Source organism: Lolium perenne, chromosome 7 (genome assembly GCF_019359855.2).
Source record: "Lolium perenne isolate Kyuss_39 chromosome 7, Kyuss_2.0, whole genome shotgun sequence".
Classification (NCBI taxonomy): Eukaryota; Viridiplantae; Streptophyta; class Magnoliopsida; order Poales; family Poaceae; genus Lolium; species Lolium perenne.
Window position 1 is genome coordinate 194,992,578 of NC_067250.2, and position 16,345 is coordinate 195,008,922.

The 16,345-nt window shown below is 46.1% G+C and overlaps 2 protein-coding genes across 2 annotated transcripts; both read right to left on the reverse strand.

Moving 5' to 3' along the window:
* Nucleotides 1–9,283: 9,283 nt before the first annotated feature.
* On the reverse strand, nt 9,284–11,135 carry LOC127315674 (putative F-box/LRR-repeat protein 9). The gene is made up of 2 exons (XM_051346144.2): nt 10,738–11,135; nt 9,284–10,028 (listed from the first exon to the last, which is right to left on the reverse strand). The coding sequence occupies exons 1-2, from the start codon at nt 11,133–11,135 to the stop codon at nt 9,284–9,286; spliced, it is 1,143 nt and encodes a 380-aa protein (XP_051202104.1).
* Nucleotides 11,136–12,067: 932 nt separating this feature from the next.
* Nucleotides 12,068–13,624, reverse strand: LOC139833447 (putative F-box/LRR-repeat protein 22). Its single transcript, XM_071823741.1, has 2 exons — nt 13,374–13,624; nt 12,068–12,811 (listed from the first exon to the last, which is right to left on the reverse strand). Exons 1-2 carry the CDS (start codon nt 13,598–13,600, stop codon nt 12,142–12,144), a joined length of 897 nt encoding a protein of 298 aa, XP_071679842.1. The 5' UTR covers nt 13,601–13,624; the 3' UTR covers nt 12,068–12,141.
* Nucleotides 13,625–16,345: the final 2,721 nt, after the last annotated feature.

Consider the following 16,345-nt stretch of genomic DNA (forward strand, 5'->3'; position numbering starts at 1 on the left):
ACTCGGAACGCACTCAGAGGTGTATCTTCGGATCATCTCACAGACATAGTATCCACACAGATTGGTTCCCGGTGGCTGCATATCGCTACCATTCTTAGCCTTTGACCGCATGAAATTTAGCTCTTTCTTGAATTCACCGACCTTTGTATCTGCGAACCGTCTCCAAACCCTACGAGGCAAAGAAAATTAAATGAACAAGAGAGTTATTAGTTAATTACTTGAAGCTTAATTAGGAAATGAACGAAATAGGCCGATCGATATAGAGCGCAAATGAATGAAAACAATTACTTTTGAATCATTTGTCTCATGTCGGCCCACTCCGCCTTATCCATATCCAGAGAGTCGTGGATGAGACATTCTGATTTGTCAGCTTTAATTACTAGCAGAATCCAGTGGAACCTGCGGACACGATACATGCACAGTACGTCATGCATAACTCATCGATTAGCCGGCCACATACCATGCATGGAGTAAACAAAAGAGAATGTGCTCAAGACATAAACACTCACCCAAAATGGTAAGAAAATAGAATATCACTTTTGAGTTCCTGCTTATCAAGAAACCGCCACAGGTCTTTCTCCACGTCGGCGGGGTGATGCTTTAACGTATATCCATTAACGATGTGTGGGTCAATGAACCCAACATCATGGATGCTCCTTACTCTGCATTCCTTAATCTTCAATCTGCATGTATAATAGCGGACACAACAATATAGTTAGGACATATATATATATATATATATATATATATATATATATATATAGTGCAGGCAATATGAACGAGATGGGGTAGAAATAAATCACTTATTCTGGCCAATCATGTTGCAGTTTTTCATATTGTCCTTTGAAATCCGGAGTCTTGCCCTGCTTGACAAAGTCATGGGCTAGATTTTGCTTGTATTTCCGGAATGCGTTGGACATCTTAGAAAGAGCGAACTGTTTGACTAGCTTGCACCTCTCCTTGTTTTCCTGAATCTTGTTACCCTTCTCATCATATTTGCGGTATTTCGGAGTTAGAACGAAATGTTCCATAAGCTTGTTGAAGCAATCTTTTTTTGTTCTCTTATCGACAAAAGTGAAACCAAGACGTGCCTTCTTTGGCTCATTCCACTCCTGGACGGTGATCGAGACGTTGTCTCTAACAACGGCTCCGCATTGGCTGATAAACTTGGTGGCGTTCTTGCTGGGCTCCAGCGGCCTGCCGGTTGCTTCCTCGACAACCTCGATGGTGCATGTTTCTCCCGGTTTCATCGTCTTGGTTGCGCCACGCTTTGACGACGTACTCGATTTTTTCGACGATCCGGCCGAGGGCTAAAATAAGAAAGAGAGTCGCGCGCGTTAGTACACACATATTTATTCAAATCAGTTAGTTTGTATCACCAGAGGCTCAATGTATATATATACCTCGGCGCCGGAGGTGGTTGCTACTTCCAATTGAAGATCGTCGTTTATCGACGTTTCTTCGGCATCATCTTGCTGACGGCGCCCTTCATCTTCACCCTCAAGGTTCAGATAAGAAGAGATATCATCTTCTTCTTGTCCGGTCGGCACATATAGAATATCGCCTTTTATGATGCCGAACATATGGTCTTCAAGGTCCGGATCATAGTTGTCCAGAATCGGGTCAGCTCTATCGTCCGCCATATGTCAGTCCTGAAAACATGTAGTCGAAACAAATTAATTAAGTGAAGAAGGGGGCGATGGCGAAAGGGGGACGGCAGTGGCGAAACGGGGCTGCGGTGGCGAAAGGACGGTGGCGGTGGCGGTGGCGAAAGGGGCGGTGGCGAAAAGGCAAGAGAGAGGAGATCAAAGAGAAACACCGACTACCCCACGCATATACGGAGGGGGCGGCGAGGGGGCGGCGCACAAAGTTGTGCGCCGTCCCTCGCCACCCCCTCCGTATACGCGCGGCGTCGGTGTGCGCACGTTTCTCTCTCTCTCTCTCTCGGTGGTACGATTGTTCTACTATTTTTGGGAACAACGTATACGCCACATGGTGGCGGTGGCGGTCGTCATCGTTGCGGTGAGTTCATTAAGTTAATTATTTTTGTTCACTAAGTTGCGGTAACTTTTATTTATTTTTGTTCACTAAGTTAACTAAGAATCATTAAGTTAATTTTTAGGTTAATTAAGTTCATTAAGTTAATTTTATTGGTAATTAAGTGAATTAAGTTAAAATTAACAAGAAAATAAAAGGGACTTTTTTTGTTAAGTAATTTTTTTTTGTTAAGTACTTCTTTTTAATTGCGGTACTTTATTTTGTTAAGTACTTTTTTTGTTATGTGTACTTAGTTACAAATTAAAAAAACAAAAAAAAAGGGACGGCCAGGTGCCCCTGGCGCGCCCTTTTCTCCTTCTTCCTTCCCTCTTCGATCCGTACAGCGCGTGCGGCGCGCAGCCGGGCGGCCGATCGCGGCGGCAAGAAGCGGCGCGCGCGGTCAAAAAACAACGGGATGATGGCGGCGTGCGGCGCGTGCGGGCGGCGGTTCACGTATACGTCGGAGAGAAGAACGCACAGCCGGCGGCCGGCGCGGCGCGAGAGAGAAGGACGACGGCGTCGTCGAGACGTACACGCGGTGCGAGACAGAGGACGTCGACGGCGCGAGAAGAGGCGGCGCGGCGCGCGGCGGCGGCGTCGTTGGCGGTGGGGCGGGGCGGCGGCGTCGATCGGCGGCGCTGTCCTGGCAGAGAAATCGCGCGGAGAAGACGAGAATGGAGGCGACGGTTCGGGCGCGATTATTTATAGCCCCCCTTTAGTCGCGGTTGGGGAGGCGACCCGCGACTAAAGTGTAACCTTTAGTCGCGGTTGGCCTCCCCAACCGCGACCAAAGGGTATTTCGGCGGGTTTTTCAGTTCCCGCGCGCAGCGACCTTTAGTCGCGGTTGGCCTGGCCAACCGCGACTAAAGGTATTTTTGAAAATACTTTTCTTTTTCAAAATCACAAAAATCAGAAAAATAAAACTAATTCAATTCAAATTCTTAAAAATACAAATAATATATCAAAAAAATCAGAAAAATAAAACTAATTCAATTCAAATTCTTAAAAATACAAATAATATATCAAAAAAATCAGAAAAATAAAACTAATTCTTCCCGCCACTTTCTTCCTGCCACTTTCTTCCCGCCACTTTCTTCCCGCCTCTTTCTTCCCGCCACTTTCTTCCCGCCTCTTTCTTCCCGCCACTTTCTTCCCGCCACTTTCTTCCCGCCTCTTTCTTCCCGCCACTTTCTTCCCGCCTCTTTCTTCCCGCCTCCTGTCTTCCCGCTCCCATTTTTCCCGCCATTTGTCACTACATATAGGTAGCCCGGCTTGGCCAGCATTATCACATCTCTACAATCTCTCATCACTCTCTCATGGCTTCCACCGCACCCACTCTAACCTACCAGCAGGTGGAGGAGCTTTGCGCCTCGAACTACCCTTGCCCACCGGGCTACCGCGTCCCTGCCGGCTGGAGCCTAAGCGCCGGTGGCGTGCCGGTCCCTCCCGTCCCTCAGGGTACTGCGCGCCGGGCGGCCATCACGAACCACTACTACCTCGACCTCACGCCGGAGCAGCGGATGAATCCCCGCTGGCATCCCGATAACCAGCATACTTGGGACGCCTTCTTCATCAATCGGCGTGAGAGGGCGCTCGCCAGGTATGAGGAGGACGGTCTGCCTCCTGGAAACTTCCACGAGGCCGGCCGTCGGCTATGGTGGTACGGCCGGACTCTGCAGAGCGTCATGGACTACATCACGGCCGGCGATATCCCCCGCCTGCGCTACCCTCAGTTCGAGCCACGAGCGCCGCCCGACGACAGCGACGACAGCAGCGACGACGACGCCGGCAACTTAGAAGGCGACGACTACCAGTACAACGGCGGCGGCTATGAAGACTACGAGTATGCATATTATACGCCTAGGCAGGAGTATGACTAAATCACTCCAAATTTCATGTATGCAGGAGTATGACTTAGTCACTCCAAATTTCCTGTATGCAGGAGTATGACTTAGTCACTCCAAATTTCATGTATGCAGGAGTATGACTTAGTCACTCCAAATTTCCTGTATGCAGGAGTATGACTGAATCACTCCAAATTTCATGTATCATCAGTGCTATCTCGAGTCAATTGAATCATTCGAAAATGGACACCAAACACATCACGGGTAATATAATTCACACGATTCATTCAACAAAGTTTGGTACAATAAATTATTACACATCATTTCTTCCCTTGTGTCCCTGCTTGCTTACGATTGTGCCGTATCCATGGAGCATCCTCATCATTTAACTTAATGCTTGGGTCGGTGTTCACTTTGAAGGGCAGAATTTCAGCAAACATATTATAATCTTCTGACATGTCTGTCTTGTCCTCCACTCCCACGATGTTTCTTTTCCCTGAAAGAACAATGTGGCGCTTTGGATCATCGCATGATGTACTGATCGTTTTCTTATCTTTTCGTTTCCTCGGTTTGCTACTCATGTCCTTCACATAGAAAACCTGAGCGACATCTTTCGCTAGGACGAACGGTTCGTCAAGGTAACCAAGATTGTTGAAATCCACCATTGTCATTCCGTATTGCTGGTCCACCTTTACCCCACCTCCTGTTAGCTTGAACCATTTGCACCGGAACAAAGGGACCCTAAAGGAGGGTCCATAGTCAAGTTCCCATATCTCCTCTATGTAACCATAATATGTGACCTTTTGCCCATTCTCGGTTCTTTGCATCAAAGCGGACACCACTGTTTTGGTTGGTGCTCTTTTTATCTTGGGCGATCGTGTAAAATGTATTCCCATTTATCTCATACCCTTGGAAAGTCGTTATAGTCGAAGATGGTGTCTTGGCCAACATGTACAGCTGATCTACAACATGATCGTCATTCATTAAATGTTTTCTCAACCAACTGCCGAAAGTCTCCATGTGGGCCTTCCTAATCCAGGATTCAGGCTTCCTAGGGTTGTCCGAGCGTAAAATATTCTTGTGTTTCTCAAAGTACGGAGCCACCAAGCTGGAATTGGTCAGAACTGTGTGGTGTGCTTCAGTCAGAGAATGGCCGTCCATACATATCGTTGATTTCCTTCCGATCGTGCCTTTTCCACTTAGTCTCCCCTCGTGCCGCGATCGAGGAAGACCAATCGGCTTAAGGTCAGGAACAAAGTCAACACAAAACTCAATTACCTCCTCATTTCCATAGCCCTTGGCGATGCTTCCTTCTGGCCTAGCACGGTTACGAACATATTTCTTTAATATTCCCATGAACCTCTCGAAGGGGAACATATTGTGTAGAAATACAGGACCGAGAATGGAAATCTCATCGACTAGGTGAACCAGGAGGTGCGTCATAATATTGAAGAAGGATGGCGGGAACACCAACTCGAAACTCGACAAGACATTGGATCACATCGTTCAGAACCGTGGTAGAACTTCTGGATTGATTACCTTCTGAGAGATTGCATTGAGGAATGCACATAGCTTCACAATGGCTACTCGAACATTTTCCGGCAGGAGCCCCCTCAAAGCAATCGGAAGCAATTGCATCATAACCACGTGGCAGTCGTGAGACTTCAGGTTTTGGAACTTTTTCTCCGCCATGTTTATTATTCCCTTTATATTGGACGAGAATCCTGACGGGACCTTCATACTGCTCAGGCATTCAAAAAAGATGACCTTCTCTTCTTTGGTCGTAGCGTAGGCTGGCACGACCTTGAAACCGTTCCGGATGCCGGTCATCGTGGTCTTTCAAACTTTGTTGGTCCTGCCGTGCTTCCTTTGTATCATTTGACTTCCCATACACGCCCAAGAAGCTTAGGATGTTCACGCAAATATTCTTCGTAACGTGCATCACGTCGATTGCAGAGCGGACTTCTAGGACTTTCCAATATTCTAGCTCCCAGAATATAGATTTCTTCTTCCACATGGCTGCGTGCCCGTCAGCTCCCTTCGGAACTGATTGTCCGCCAGGACCCTTTCCAAAGATGACTTTCAAATCCTTGACCATATCAAATACCTCAGCACCAGTGTGTTCCGCAGGCTTCGGCCGGTGATCTGTCTTGCCGTTGTAATGCTTGCCTTTCTTTCTTACTGGATGACCTTTCGGAAGAAATCGACGATGCCCAAGGTACACGTTCTTCTTACAATTTGGCAAATGTACACTTTCAGTCTCATGTAAGCAGTGCGTGCATGCATTGTATCCCTTATTTGACAGTCCCGAAAGGTTACTAAGAGCAGGCCAATCGTTGATGGTTACGAAAAGCAACGCTCGTAGGTCAAATTCCTCTTCTTTGTGCTCATCCCACACACGGACACCAGGTCTGCCCCACAGCTGTAAAAGTTCATCAACTAATGGCCTTAGGTACACATCGATGTCGTTGCCGGGTTGCTTCGGACCTTGGATGAGCACTGGCATCATAATGAACTTCCGCTTCATGCACAACCAAGGAGGAAGGTTGTAGATGCATAGAGTCATGGGCCAGGTACTATGGCTGGAGCTCTGCTCGCCAAAAGGATTCATGCCATCCGTACTTAGACCAAATCTTATGTTCCTTGCGTCAGCTGTAAAATCTTTGAACTCTCTGTCGATCTTTCTCCATTGCGTTCCATCTGCGGGGTGTCTCAACTCCCCGTCCGACTTACGGTTCTCTTTGTGCCATCGCAACAACTTGGCATGCTCTTTGTTCCTGAACAGACGTTTCAACCGTGGTATTATAGGAGCATACCACATCACCTTGGCGGGAACCCTCTTCCTGGGTTTCTGGCCCTCAACATCGTCACCAGGGTCATCGCCTCTAATCTTATAACGCAATGCAGTGCATACCGGGCATTCATTCAAATTCTCGTATTCACCGCGGTAGAGGATGCAGTCGTTGATGCATGCATGTATCTTCAGAACCTCTAAACCTAGAGGGCAGACAACCTTCTTTGCTTCGTACGTACTGGCGAGCAACTCGTTATTCTTTGGAAACATATTCTTCAACATTTTCAGCAAGTTTTCAAATGCCGAGTCAGCTACACCTGCCTGTGCCTTCCATTTCAGCAAATCCAGTGTGCAGCCCAGCTTTTTCAGACCATCATCGCATCCGGGGTACAGCGCCTTCCTGTGATCCTCTAACATGCGATCCAAATTCTCCCTCTCCTTTTCAGTTTCGCAGCGTCTCTGTGCATCAGCAATGGTCCGACCAAGATCATCAACGGGATCATCACGTGCCTCTTCTTCACCTTCCCCTTCACCTTCCCCTTCACCTTCAGCATCTTCCATGAAAGTATCACCGAAATGAGCAAGATAGCTTTCATCGATGAAATCATCCCCTTCTTCATCTTCTTCCATTATAACCCCTCTTTCTCCATGCTTGGTCCAACAATTATAGCTTGGCATGAAACCGTGCCGAAGCAGGTGCATGTGAACATCTCTTGAGGAAGAGTAACCCTTCTGATTCTTACAGTTAACACATGGACAGATAACAAAACCCCCCTGCTTGTTCGCATTAGCCACTACGAGGAAATCTTTCAAACCCGTACTGAACTCGCCGGAGAGTCGGTTACCGTACATCCATTGTCGATTCATCTGCATTATTATAATATAAAATATATAATTAACCATCATGCATTTGTTAAACTAACTAGCTACAAACAATATAAATTAAACAATGAACTACACACATGCATATTTTATCAATGACACATCAAAGGTTCAAGTTGCTAACCGCGATCGAGGAGGAAAAAATAAATGAGAAAGCTCAAGTGTGGCTCCAACATTTCATATCATGTTTGTTTCATGCTCTTGGGGCATTTCATCAAACACCTTATGTGCATAAGAGGAACCAAAAGCAAACCTAACACCCACTTGTGAAGTTTGTGAAGAGAATGGCTCCAAATGGCTAAGTGTTGACTGCTGGATGGGTATATATAGGGGAGGGGCTTTAGTCGCGGTTGGCCAGGCCAACCGCGACTAAAGCCCCCCACGTGCACCAGCTGGCCACCGAGCGCCCTGGACCCAGGCCTTTGGTCGCGGTTCGCCTCCCGAACCGCGACTAAAAGTCCCATTATTCGCGGTTCCTATAGCTTCGCGACTTATGGGGCTGGACGGAAGCCTGTTTTTCTACCAGTGGCAGCTGGTGATTGATAAAAAAAGATCCATCGATCAATTCGAACACGGCCAGCTCTGGTGGGATGGGATTCAGTGACTGGCTCACGCGGTAACTGGACGTTGTATCCGTCGGACGTTCTCCATCCCCGCCTCTAATCAAATGATCCGAAATTTTTGTAAATTTATCTTTTTTGCTGCGTTGAAAATACAAAGTATGTTTGATTGAAATTTTTTCGTACTTACAACATGATACGTTCGTAATATGTATATTTTTTGTTTTGAATTTTTTGATGATTTTGAATTTTCGTTTTGAAAAATCATCAAAAAATTCAAAATAAAAAAATGTACATATTACCAACGTATCATGTTGTAAGTACGAACAAATTTCAATCAAAAATATTTTGTATTTTCAACGCAGCAAAAAAGATAAATTTGCAAAATTTTCAGATCATTTAGTTAAAGTCCGTTGGATGGATATCGTCCGGCGGATGCGAACCGCGTGATTGGCCTACAGCCAGTCACTGAATCCCCATCCGCTCTGGTGAGGCCTGTCGCCCACAAGCTAGCGAGCAGGCAACGCCCACTATCTCTACTCCCCGTTCCTCTCCACAACGTATCCTCTGCTCACGAACAATCCTTGCTCCCATCAATCGCGTATTAGCGTTGTCTCTTGATCGGACGCGAGGCCGGACGCCATGACCTCGCCCTCGTCCTGGTATTCGTGAGATGGGCTCCGGGTATGCTTGGCGGCGGCGTAAGGATCAGGCGGCCGCTAGTCCGCTGCGGCCTGTGGTGGGAGCCATACAAGCGGCGAGGAACCTGGCCGCACAGGTGATTTGGCGGCAAATCGGGGTCTCGAGGAGAGTACGTAGGAAAAAGAGGAAGATTTTTTTTTTTTTTGAAGTGAGAGGAAGATATTTTCGTTCGCGAGAAAAGAAGCCCAACCGGTATGTGCGGCAGGGGATTATTTTTCACTTACCGGTGGCATTAGTACGTTGGTGGGATGGTAAATCCATCCAAAAAAAATATTAGACCGCAAGAAACCTTATTTTCTTTATTATTAGGTATATAGATTTCGTAAATGAAACAAGACTCGTACGAATCCCAATAAAAGAACCTGACTGCGGACAAAAATCAAATCAAGAAATTACGGCCATGAAAGAGGGCCCAATCTGGCCAGGCACTTCTGTCGGCACATCTAGAAGTGTAGATGAATTCTTCAGATTCTCATGTACCTACGCATGCCCTTGGAAAGTATCCTATCATGCTCTTCAAACTCGAGCTTATCGGCGTCACTAAAGTAGCGAGAATGATGAGAATCATCAGAGTCGCATGGTGCGATGAAAAATACCTGACAATCACGCTCAGCATTATCATCTTCATGGTGGGAAAATTCCATAGACCACGAAGAACAATAACTAATAGGGCTGCCGGGCTCGAAATACTCAGAGTCATTGGTGAAGTCATCGTGGCTACTGGACTGAAAATGCTCCCAGTCATCAGTGAATGCATATGGATACAGCTTCTTCGTTTTGACACGGGCACACTTGGCTCGAAGGCTGCTATCCAGGACAGTGATATTCCTACACCTGCGTATGTCAAGGGACTCTAGGTGAAGGCAGTTGTCAAGGATGGTTGTCAGCCCTTGGCCATCCAGGCTACATCGGAAAAGCTGCAAGGACCTTAGCTCATGCATCCTTGCAATTGCCATAGCTCCACTGTTGGGTTCAGCACGGTATACAATTTCATGACATTGTGCATATCCTTCGTCTTCCACATGCTTGAAGTGCTTCACCCGTGGACAAGCTGTGGCAACAACCTCAAACACCCGTGCGTCATATATACTGTAACATTTGCAAAGCTCGAGCTCCTCCAGCAGAGGGAACTTAGTTATTGCCTGTGCGAAGGCTTCATTGGTTACATCATGGCAATCGATAAGATGAAGGCATTTCAGTAAGGGTGCCCTGCAAGATAGCCCACGATCTTAATTAGCAACGTGCATAACATCGAAATATGCACAAACATTTCCGTTATTCACATAGACTAGCCACAATAGGAGTATCATAAGTAGTATCATGCATGCCATATTGGCAAAAATCTGATGTGGCGTACCAATTAATAAGGTGAGAGATATGAGTAATATCATAATATGATACCGTATCATAGCACGTAAAAATAAAAAACTTAATAGCAAACACTATCTTATGATACTATGATACTTCCCATTGTGACTAAAGAGAATAGAAAATTTCAGATGATGGAACCGAACAGTCATCATTACTACAATGAAATAAACACTTCGTCAACTTTCGTTATTTGAGTGAATGTTGAGTCCTATCTGTACGCCAAGTTAAATTATTTCCAATTGCATTTTGCTTCTTGGTTCGGCATGGTTATGCACTTACACTCCCAATTTCTGGAAATCCTAGGTCGCAGAAACATGATTTTAAGTCATAAACGTTTACAAAAGCCGTGATGTTCCCCTACTACAATTTTTTTGCCTTCACTTATTTCACAGTGAGAAAACATAAACTGAAATTTTTCAGGAAAACATATACTTCTACTGTAATTTCAGAATGCATTTTGTACCAAAGCAAGAACGAACAACAGATAAACTCCAGATCAGATTACCTAGAAACGAATGGATATCTAGGTTGGGGGATCAAATCTTACTGGTCGGCCAGAAAGAGGAGGAGTCCATCGTCGACGTCGCCCTTGGCGAAGAATGACTGACACTGCCCGTCGCTGAACCAAATGGAGAGCCGCGCCATCCTGTCAAGGCTGATAATCTCCCGGAAGAGTCTGGAGTGGCCGCGCATGTCGACGAGGCGCCACAGCTCGGGCTCGCGCGCCGCGGCGTGCCAGGAGCGGCAGACCTTCGCCGCGCCGCCGAACATGAGTTCGACGTGGTCCAGCCTGTGGAGGACCTGGAGCAACGCGTCCAGGGGCAGCTCCGCCCAGTTACTCCTCTCCGCCCTCTTTGATCGTCGCCTTCGGATACGGCTCAGTCGTCGCCTCCCGCACCCAGGAGCCCGCGCCGGCGGCGGCGGGGGAGGCGATAGCAACGGCATCGATCCCAATGTGGAGCTGTGGCTTTAACCTCGGAAGACTTGGTTTTATGGACTGCCCGGTGGTAGCTGGCTAGGTCGGTGTGCTTTTGACATTATATACTCCGTATATCAGTTTTCTTTCTCTTTTATTTCACACGAGAAGCGATTTTGTTTTGTTTTGTGAAGAAAATTTATGTGAAAAACTAAAATCTAAGTGGGTGTTATGATTTAGTTGCACTCATTCTGCTGGGTTGCAAGAGTTCTCATATAGATTATAAATATACTAGAGTCATAATCTCGACATTTTGATTGTGCTAATATATTTATAAATATTTGGAGGAAATGTATATAGATGGACACTTAATGCATGATTGCGTGTGTGAAGTTTCTACGAAGTACTTTTAGAACAATTTTTTATTTCAGAATTTTTTATAAAGTTGTATTTTAAGGGGCATGGTGAGGACCAAGGGAAGTTTATCTCCCTACCCTTTGGAAGAATAGCATTCAAACATTGCAATACTCAGCCGGAAGAGATCATGCAAATCTTGGACCAAAGTATTCATCTATCTTTTTTTTTTTCTCAACCATGTACAGTCTGACACTTCAAACTGAGACCCACCTGTAACCTTCTTCACATGCAGTCCTCCACGGTCTGGACTAAAATTAACGGACACACATATTAATTTGCAGCACTTTGATTATTTGCATGCAGTCCTCATCCACGGGATGGAAAATTTGATTCTCAGTTTCGCACAAAGAGATACGAGAGAGTAGATACAGACTTCTGGCTGAGAAAGTGTAATTAAGCTGCTATAGCCTTTTAGCGAACTGAACAAAGCATCGCCGGCCTCTTTTTTGATGTTCTGAAGAGCAGTTGTTGTCTTGTTTAGGACAATTTAATAACTTTAAACAGACTTTGAGCCCCATGCAGGCCCTTGGTTCCAAATCCTGGCAAGAGTACATCGGTGATCAAGGAAGACAACAACATCCAGGCCCAGCAGAACACATCAAGATCAGCAATTCATTATTAGATTCTAAGGTACCTATGTCGACGTCTACGTGTGCCATTGATGAAACTCCTTTCATGCTCTTCAAAATCAGTCTCCTCGGCACGACTAAAGTAGCTAGAATGATCGCAGTCAACAGAATCATGGTCCTCGGCATACAAATACTGAAAGTCAACCTCATCACCGTAATTGCGGTTTATGCGAAAACTGGAGCAATGACTAGTACAGTCGCCAGGCTCGAAATACTTAGTGAAGTCATCATAGACATAGGGATATAGCTTCTTCTTCTTGATCCTGGCACACTTGGCTTGCATGCTGCTATCTATAACAACATTTGCGCAATAGTGAAGGTGAAGGTACTCTAGGTGAGGACAGTTGTCAATGATGGTTGTTAGTCCCTTGTTATCAAGGTTGCCGTGGAAAAGCTGCAGGGAGCTTAACCGGTGCATCCTTGCGATTTCTAAGGCATCTCTATTGTCGGCAAGAAGATAACCTCCTCTGTCGACATATTTTAAGTGCCTCAGTTGCGGAGAACATGTGGCAAAAGTCCTAATAATCCATGTGACATTCCTGTCGTTGCATTGGCAAAACTCCAACTCCTCCAGCATAGGAAACATCTTTATTGCTTCTACAAATGCTTGATTGTGACGATAGACCATGGGAAGTCGGAGGCTCGTAAGTAAGGGTGCCCTGCAAGAATAACACATGATCTAAGAATCCCAACATTATTTGCCAATACTTCAAAGGGCGCAAGTAATTCAAGGGTAAAAAAAAAGAGTGACATTGGGACTTCCTTACCATCTTTAATAGAAAACCGCGTTATCGCCGCTCAACCATTTCATTTGAATAGAGTATGTTCGTAAGGAGTACAAATATTGGCATTTTGCTTTTTGTGGATGGAATCCCCATAAAATAAAATTGCGTACGAAAGACGGTATGTGTTGCCTACCAGTGTTTGTCAAAACAAAGACATATATTTTTAGTCAAAGTCAACATAGTTTAAGTTCGAGATAAAAATATGAACTTCTACAAGATTTAATAAGTATGCTATGAAAATATATTATGATTTGGTATCTACTTGATTGCTCAAACTTATAATTAATCGTCTTTTTTGACTAAAAATACACATTTAAAAGTAATAATAAAAGTTGGCTTCTTCTGGTGGTGAGGAAAAGTACTTTATAGGCATCAACAAATCAATGATAATGGCTAGTAATGGCGAGGGGGAGGCTCGTGGGAGCCTAAATCTTACCACTCGGCGAGGAACAGGAGGAGGTCGCCGTCCACCCAGCCGTGCTCGCCCATGAATTCCACGCACTGCCCGGCGCTGAACCAGATGGCGAGCCGCGCCATCCTGTCGAGGCTGATGGTCTCGCGGAAGGGACGGGAGTAGCCGCGCAAGTCGATGCGGCGCCACAGCTCGGGCTCGCGTGCCGCGCTGCGCCAGGAGCGGCACGTCCTCGAAGCGGCTCCAAGCATGAGGTCGACGTGGTCCAGCTTGTGGAAGATCACTGGTGGAAAAAAGGGCTTTGATCGCGGTTGGCAACTGCCATTAGTCGCGGTGGCGCAACCGCGACCAAAGCAGCGCGACTAAAGGCCCCCCCCTTTAGTCGCGGTTCCTTACGAACCGCGACTAAAGGCCCGTCCACGTGGGCCGCAGGCGAGCGCCAGGGCGGAGGACCTTTAGTCGCGGTTCTTCTGGCCAACCGCGACTAAAGGCCTCCGCAGGGTTTAGGGTTTTAGACCCCCCCTAAATCTGGTTTCTTTTTAATTTGTATTGTTTTATTTCTTTTGGGTTTTAATTTTGAAGGAGTTTCACATATTCTACGGTACTGTATACATACATGCATATGAATGTACAATTTCAAACAAATTTGAAATTAGAACCAAAAAGAATTCAAGAGAAATATACAATATATATTCAATATCGGATGACCATATACAATATATATTCAATATCGGATGACCATATACAATTTTGAACAAGTTAGTTACAAATTCTGGTGCATATAAAGTTCTACGTCATCGTAATAGTGTTCTCCTCTAGGATCGATGACTTCCCTCGCCAACCATCCAGCTAGTTCCTCTTGAAGTGGTCGGAAGCGAGCTTCTGGACTAAGCGTCTTCCGGAGGTTATTCCTCAGGATGTTGTTCTCACACGTCTGGTCCCGCTCATTGCAGTATCTCCGGATCCTCTCACAAACATAGTATCCACATAGATTGGTCCCCGGTGGCTGAATATCCCCAGTCGTCCGCACTGCCATTTTAAAATGTAGCTCTTTTTTGAATTCACCGACCTTGGTATCTACGAACCGTCTCCAAACCCTACGAGGCAAAGAAAATTAAATAAACAAGAGAGTTATTAATTAGTTACTTGATATTAGGAAATGATGAACGAAATAGGCCGATCGATATAGAGCGCAAATGAATGAAAATAATTACTTTTGCATCATTTTTCTCATGTCGCCCCAAAGCGCCGGATCCATATTCAGAGAGTCGTGGACGAGAACTGAGGAGGTCTGAACTTTAATTACCATAAGAATCCAGTGGAACCTGCGGACACGATACATGCACAGTCATGCATAACTCATCGATTAGCCACATACCATGCATGGAGTAAACAAAAGAGAATGTGATCAAGTCAGAAACACTCACCCAAAATGGTAAGGAAATAGAATATCACTTTTCTGTTGCTGTTTTCTAATAAACCGCCACAGGTCATCCTCCACGTCGGCGGGGTGGTGTTCTAACACATGTGAATTAACGATGTGTGGGTCAATGAACCCAACATCATGGATGTTCCTTATTCGCATTTCCCGCTTCTTCATTCTGCATAATAGCATACACAACAAGATAGTTAGGACAATATATATATATATATATATATATATATATATATATATATATATATATATATATATATATATATAGTGCAGGCAATGAACGAGATGGGGTAGAAATTAATAAATCACTTACAGAACGTAGCAACTGATGATAGATTTGTCGAGGTCGCGCAGATTGAACAGCTGGAACAATTCACTCAGATGAATTTGTACCCAGTAATGTTTGAAGTGATGCTCATATCTAACTTCCGCATAGATATACTCTTTGGCGTTTTTATGTTTTATGTAACCCTTGTACCAATTTAGCAGACCTTTCATTTGTCGAGGTAGATCCTCTTCCTGCGCAGGCTCGACGAGAGGGCCATTCTTCACATATGTAAATACTACGTCCTTCATTGGCGCCTCATCAAGGCCTAGCAGTGCACGAAGAGTGATACCTAACTCGGCCGCTTGTTCTCTGGCACTCGTTACAGTCAATCCATGTGCTGCCGCAGCTGCTATGATATCGGGGGCATCCGGATCGGCGGCTTGCACTATGAGCGGGGCGATCGATTGTTTACTTTGTTCCCCGAGCTGGGCAACTTCTTTCCCCCTTTCTAATTTTGACTCGGCCTCGTCCTCCAAGGCTTTCTTCTCCGCCAACTCTTGGTTCCTCTTGAACGCGAGTGCTTGCCTACGAAGTTCACGTAAATAGTCGTCAGGCAGATTCTTCGCGGCTTGGGACGGTGTGTTCAAAAATGACTTAGCCCACTGCTTTTGCTTGTCAGAATATACTGGCTTGGGCTCGCCCTCTCTTTTCTTCTTGCACTCCTCCTTCCATTTCTCATGCTGAGCAGCCACGGCCGCTGCATTTTCCTCGACACTAAGTTCCCAAGGCCTCGGGATGAGAGGCTTCAGTGATGGCTCTGGTATCTTTGTTTTCTTAGGTACATAAGGGTCCGGGTTAATAACCCAGGACTGCTTCTGCTTCTTCGCCGGAGGTGGATTGGGGGGCGGTGTCTGCTGATCACCCGCCGGACGAGGACTAGGGGGCGGCGTCTGCTTACCCGCCGGACGAGGACTGGGGGGCGGCGTCGGCTGACGTGAAGGAGGTGTATTAGGTGAAGCACCACCACCACCGCCGCCACCGCCACCGTCACCGCCACCGCCACCGCCACCGCCACCACCACCACCGTTGGGGGGTGGACTTGTTGGCGCCTCGCCTAGAAACTTGATAAACTTCTTCTGCCATAGAATGAACTGGCGCTTGACATCTCCAAGTCTTTTCACCCCTTCAGGTGTAGCAATGTCAATGTCCAGGTCCTCAAACCCTTGGACTATCTCCTCCACCGTCACACGAGCATAGCCATCTTGAATGGGGTTGTTGTGGTGGAGTGCTCCA

What these genes read in the sequence shown, in the direction of transcription:
- LOC127315674 (XM_051346144.2), bottom strand. Translation starts at nt 11,135, where the DNA reads ATGCCGTTGCTATCGCCTCCCCCGCCGCCGCCGGCGCGGGCTCCTGGG. An exon ending in CTCCTCTTTCTGGCCGACCA is followed by an intron (nt 10,029 to 10,737) that starts GTAAGATTTGAT and finishes GCTATCTTGCAG; the next exon opens with GGCACCCTTACTGAAATGCC.
- LOC139833447 (XM_071823741.1), bottom strand. Translation starts at nt 13,600, where the DNA reads ATGCTTGGAGCCGCTTCGAGGACGTGCCGCTCCTGGCGCAGCGCGGCA. An exon ending in CTCCTGTTCCTCGCCGAGTG is followed by an intron (nt 12,812 to 13,373) that starts GTAAGATTTAGG and finishes TTATTCTTGCAG; the next exon opens with GGCACCCTTACTTACGAGCC.